The sequence below is a fragment of the Egretta garzetta genome, unplaced genomic scaffold (genome assembly GCF_000687185.1).
Source record: "Egretta garzetta isolate BGI_Z169 unplaced genomic scaffold, ASM68718v1 scaffold85, whole genome shotgun sequence".
In the NCBI taxonomy this organism is placed as follows: Eukaryota; Metazoa; Chordata; class Aves; order Pelecaniformes; family Ardeidae; genus Egretta; species Egretta garzetta.
In genome coordinates this window covers 291,364-297,284 of record NW_009259718.1, presented here as the reverse complement: position 1 = coordinate 297,284, position 5,921 = coordinate 291,364, and the positions used below count along the sequence as shown (strand labels likewise).

Here is a 5,921-nt window from a genome sequence, read left to right as displayed (position 1 = left end):
CATACAAATTCTTCGAACTACAAAATGAATTATCTGTCATGATTACTGTTTAGATAATCCAAGACACTTCACGAACAAGCATCTGAAAGCTGTGTTTGCTGTGTTGTATTCCTGAGACGGCAGCAGGCCCCAGCAGGCTGGAAGGCCATCTAGCTCCTCGCCTGTGGAAACCAGAATGGAGAGGAACTTCTAAATGTAGCCCTGCTAGTGGAACAGGCTACAGGCAGATTGGTGACGAATGAATAACTATAATCTACAGACATTTTAAATGCGTCAGTCCTGTCATCCACCTCCACCCAACTGGGTGTGGAACAGCAAGAAAAGAGAAGAGGAAATAAAGGCAAATATTAAGTACTCACAGTCCAGCAGAGGATGGCAAAACCAAACCAGGCAACACCCCAGGCATGTGTGTTCATTGGCCCAGAAATAGCATTGTAACAACCCTGTGAGACAACCACGAATTAATCAACACCAGCTTTGAGCTTGTACCACAAGGCAACAAGCTTATCCACCTCAGAGAGGCTGAGGTAGCATGCTCCAGTCCTATCACAATTTGGGCAGCTCACGGGGTCTCAAGAAGACGAGCCAGAGCTACACTGCTTATCGAGAACTTGAAGATAGATTACCTGTTTCTAGCTCCAAATACAAAGTAGACGCATTTCAGACCCATCTCCTGTGCCAAGTACACATACATAACCAAACACAGCCAACACAGAGCTGACCTCCAGAATCAAGAAGCTGTAGGCAAGTTTGGAGGTTTGAACACCTTCTAGAAATGGTTGCTAGTGCAGAAGCTGATGCTCTTGACCCAGCAATCTGTTTTCAGAGGACAAGCTGGTCTACTGAAAAGTTCTACCTTGAGGAGAAGAACTGCTGACTTGCTTACTCATATTGCATGCACTCATCTTTGGGCTAAGTTTCGTTTAGCTATTGTCCATCTGCATGTCAGAGATGTCACTTCTTACTGGTGGCATTGAGACAGTTTTCTTACAAGTTCTCTCTCCATCAGGAAAGCTTTTATTACAATCTGTCCTGTGTTCAGCAACATGGCCAGGACCCTACAGGCATTGCTTCTCCTGCAGAAAGCTTTTGAACACGTGTAGCTTACAATGGAGGAGGAAGGCTATTCACTGTTTCCTTCCCTTCCAGCAAGGCGCTTTTTACCAACATATGTTAACTGGAGAAAGCAGAGAGGATCTTACGTTGCTGTTATAGTAGCCGGGGACTCCAAGCTTGCAGCCATCGAGGTTGACGGGAGACCCTTGGGCATCCATGACACAGCAATTGTGCGGCCAAGGGAAGTCGGCGTCGCTGTGCGTGATGCGGAAGGCAGACATGTACTCCTGCCAGTCGGAGGGGCCCTGCACCCCACAGCACTGGTTCTGCAGGGCAAGAGAAGGGAATGGTCTTTACGGGCCCAGGTCACAACTCTGCACATGGCTGGTTAGGCATTAACCACAGATTTATGGGAGACATTTTTGAAGTGCCTGCCTTTGACAGTCTGCCATCTGATAAACGAGCAAAACAGGGAGGGTGGCAAGACTTTGTCTAAGGTTCAAGGCAGATGCCGTCCTCTTTATTACCAAGTGGCCCCAAGGAGGACATGAAATTCCAGGGCTGCAGAGCATTTAGTAATTAGTGAGAGTTTTCAGTGTTATTATTACCTGAAGCATGAGTTTATCCCATGTCTTTGTGACCCCTTCAGTCATCCATTTGTCATTGTTATTTACTGTCTCTGACTTCTGATACCTCTCCAGCATTTGCTTCAAGAAGAGATTTGGAGTGAGCTACAGAAAAAAAAAACCAGAGAAGAATGCAGGAACTATGTAAATAAGTGGCTGTGGAATGAAAATATAGAGTTATTTGGGGTGGGTTGGTTTGCTTGTTTCACTGTCCTGCTAGAGAACAGGAATGCTGCGTCTCCCCCAGCTTAACATACAGGAGATTAAAGAGCAGGATTTGGGGAGCAGGAGCAACAAAGATGTGGATCTTGAGCGCGACTCTTAAGCAGGCCCTACCAAGACATCACATTATTCCCTCACTAGTAACATTGCCTGGGGCAACTCTGAAGATTTGTCTTCTGCATGTATGATAATCAGTCTGTAGGTGAAAGACTAAACACTGTGTTGATGATTCAGCTAACCCATGCTATTATTTCCTTACCTGCAAGGTTGTAAACATTTTAAAATTTTAAAAATAACAAAACTATGCTAAAAAGAACAAATGCATTCCTTTGATTGGAATAATGACATTGAAGACTCTCCTCGTGGAGTCTTACTCTAACTCAGCAGTAGCCCTTTGGGTTAACACTGTAGCACCAGGCAGGCCATTTACTACCCTGAACAGGACAGCCCGTGCGCCCTATGACTGCAACACCTCCCAGCACAGTTACAAGAGTACACGAGGAAAGCAATACTCACAAAGTCTCGCTGAGTCGCTGCCGTGATGCAAGAAGCCATTTCAAATGCATAAGTGATCAGCATCAGAATAATATACTGTGGGAGAAGGACAGCAGAGTTAGTTCTTGGAGAAACAGTTAAGCAGTTTCTTCCAGTTGTATATTTTTCAAGATTAAGCCTGAAACCCTGCTCAAGGCAAAAGAGGCCAGGCTGTCCTAGTCTCCTCAGTCCTCTCCAGTCCCCTGAACTGGAGACCCTTCCTCATGCTTGTTTCAGTTTGCAATCTGCTTTCTTGAAGATGTACGACTGGGATTGTTCTCCATCTCGCAGACAAGATTTCATCAGAACCTCATGGCATTAATACCACCCTGCCTCTATGGGAAATAGTTTGCCCGATACGCCCTAGAATAACATTTGCCCTTTTCTTCATTGCATCTCATTGGCAACTTATGCTTGTTCCGTGTCTCCTCCTTCCAATTCCACTTGCCAGCTACAAGCTTTTCAGCAAGAAGCTCTCTACTCCTAGCGGGAGAGCTTGTACTTTGGGGAAACAGAAGGTGCAATTTAGGGTGCCGTCCAGATCCTTCTGATGTGGCATTTTCAGATTTCCTCAGCACTCCTATTTTGTGAGCAAAGATCCTTCATGAAAACCACCCTTGAGGGTCACCTGTCATAGCCTATTTCACTGCTTCTCTTCCCTTCTCAGCACAACCCCTTTAATTTTTCCCATATTCCCTTCACAGTCCTTGTGCTTCTCTTTCTCCTCCCACATTTTATAATGTTCTTTTCAGATGCAAGGCATTTGTTTTCTTCTTACACCCCAGCTTCTGCCCCTTGTACCTTCTCTTCTCTCCTATACCACTGCCTTGGGTTTCAGCTGAGACACCAAAATTCAGAGTTAAGGGAATTCTCTTCCATCAGCTGTTTGCTGGTGAATTCCCTGGCACAAGGGTCCAGATCTCTTAAGTGTCTGCTGTTTAAAACAGGCCATCCCATGTTAATCCAAGAAAGAGCCAGTTCCAGATTTTTCAGTTCAACTCATCTTTAATGCAAGCACCAGTTAAGTTTCATCACCACCAACCTGAAGAACTAGGTAAGAAATTGTACTGAGATTTGTTCACACCTTAGCATTGTCCTTGGCTTATCCAAAGCTCTCTGTCCCCATCCCTGTAATTTCTGCCTGCCTGCTGATGTCTAATGTTCTCAACTGCACCCATATTTGGTATACTAACACATACTAATGCGGTGTACAGAAGTAATTACTTATCAGCTCCTAAACTGAATCGTACATGACAGCTGAAAGGCAGTAAGGGGTGGGGACAAACAAAGATCTAAACCACATCCCAGCTACATCTGATTGCACAAGTGCTTCTGCGTTGCTTCAGGGCAAGGTCAGAGTCAAGCCTGTCGACTTAAACCTCCGCTGTGGCTATCACCATTAATTCTCTCAACCTGGTTCCAGAGCTTCTCACACATGTGTCCTCAGAAGAGTCACCTTGTGGGAGACCACAGCCATGGTCAAGAATAAACTTTGACTCCTCACCACTAATAAAACCTGTCTTTGCTCAGTGGGTGATACTGAGGTGAGCAGGGAAACTAAGGTAGCATTTTTTTTCAGTTTGGCAGCAATGGGTGGGCAAACTTTGCAATACTTACCACCAGCAGCAAGGTCCTGTTGGACTTAATGACTCCAACGATGCCAAGGATAGACAGAGCAAAGAGTGCAAAGCCAACAAAGATGCCGATCCAAGCAGCAGCATAGATGTCATCATTTTCTGTGGCTTCCAGCAGAGGGTAGAGACCATGGGGATCAGACACAAAGAAGATGCACTCTGCTGTCAGGGCAATGCCGCACATCTGAGAAGCGCAAGTTTGGGAAATCCATGAGACCGAGCTTCCCCCAAAAGTAGCAGGGACAGAAAAAAACAGACTGCTTTCCTTTCATTCACCTTTCTGCCAAACAGGAGCTACTCAACTACTCCTCTGCCCAACTCTATGGTCTCTTGTATTGTGCCTTCACAGAAGAATTGCAGGCAAATCTCACCCAGCCTAGACCTGACAGGTCAGGCCGAGGACTTGAGTATATTGAAAAAGAATTAACAGAACCTTTGCCATCACTATATGGAGGGAGATGGCTGGAAAAATGTTGGTCAGCAGCAAGGGTTCTTCCTCTAGAAGTCATGTTGGGCTTGTGGATCAGCAACTGCTGTCCCTTGCTGTCCCATCCCCACCCAACTGATCAGCTAACACAGCTCTCCTTCACCCCTCCTCTCACGCTTTACTGGTCTGTTTATATGTGGACCTCACATGTGAAGAGGGATTTCATGGCTGGGAACTGCTGTTTTAAGAAGTGTCATACTGGAAGGATGTCTCCACCCATATTGTCCCACTTCACTTACCCCAATTACCACATTCCCAAAGACTAATAGACCCTGCAAGATGTGTATGCCATCATCAATTTTTGCCATCTTTAATTCTTCATGCAACCTGGGAAAAACCAAAGACAGTCTTCAGTTAGACCAGTACAATAGGCTTCACTCAGAAATAGAAATTATCCCTGAGGAAGAGAAGCACAGACAGACCCTGCCAGCCTGTACGTACACCTCCCACCCCTTGCTTCATAGTAGTTTCAGAGGAGAAACTTCCCCAGGTGTAAGCCTGGTAACTCAAACCGTCCCTGATACTTGAGCTACAGAACATTTGGACCACTCTGGGGGCAACCGGTATCTTCAGCTCCCTTTTGGGTAGGGTTTTCATTTTCACAACAGTACCTGTGCAAACCTCAACTCATGGTGTTGCACTTTCACCTGGCCAGAAACACCAGCTACACCCAGATGGACAGGGGACAAGTTCAGTGCCCTCATCTCATTCCTCTTCCATAGGAGCCAGCTTTACCCCAGAGTATACTACCCACCCCACTGGACTTTTCCTCTCAGCCAGCACTGCCATGGAACTGAACTGGTAACCATGGTGCTTTAGCTGTATCCCACACATGTACCTACATCTCACAGTTTGGCAGCACCTTGCTAAAGGTAGCTCTACCTCCCCCCCCATGCTGGGATTTGGAGCTGGGCCCCCAGTTCCCAGTCAGGTGTGAGGGATGGAGGGAGGGAGGGAGCTGCTCAGGCTGCAGCTGGCTCACGGGAGCCTGGCCAAGAAACATTCCCACCAAATTCCTGAGAGCGCTATATCCTGCAAGCTGGGGCCAGGCACCCCACATCGAATTCATCCCCTTCCAGAGAGAGCAGCATAAAGGCACTAGTCAGAGGTGTGAGACCTCTTGGAGAAACAAGCCCAGATGCCAGTGCCATTCATTGGCTTCCTTCAAAGGGATGGAGCACATGTGTGCATGGGGAGGGGGAGGGAAAAAACCCTCAACCCCAAGACAGCTGCGTTTGCTGGTGGTTAAGAAAATACAAGCTGTGAAAGACAGGCTGAAGTGGGCCCAACTTGAGCAGACAACAGGACAAGCAGCTTGAACACCCCTCTTCTGCTAGAGTACCTGCACCAGTGCCTTCTCTT

The 5,921-nt window shown here is 46.7% G+C and overlaps 1 protein-coding gene across 1 annotated transcript in view; it reads right to left on the bottom strand.

Moving 5' to 3' along the window:
• UPK1B (uroplakin 1B) overlaps positions 1–4,867 on the bottom strand; it is a 5,176-nt gene extending 309 nt beyond the window's left edge. The window contains exons 1-6 of the mRNA XM_009639078.2: positions 4,799–4,867; positions 4,056–4,256; positions 2,421–2,495; positions 1,665–1,787; positions 1,203–1,382; positions 360–443 (exon numbers count right to left, since the gene is read on the bottom strand). Of these exons, the coding sequence (XP_009637373.1) occupies positions 360–443; positions 1,203–1,382; positions 1,665–1,787; positions 2,421–2,495; positions 4,056–4,256; positions 4,799–4,867 (732 nt within the window). The remainder of the gene's footprint in view (positions 1–359; positions 444–1,202; positions 1,383–1,664; positions 1,788–2,420; positions 2,496–4,055; positions 4,257–4,798) is intronic.
• Positions 4,868–5,921: the final 1,054 nt, after the last annotated feature.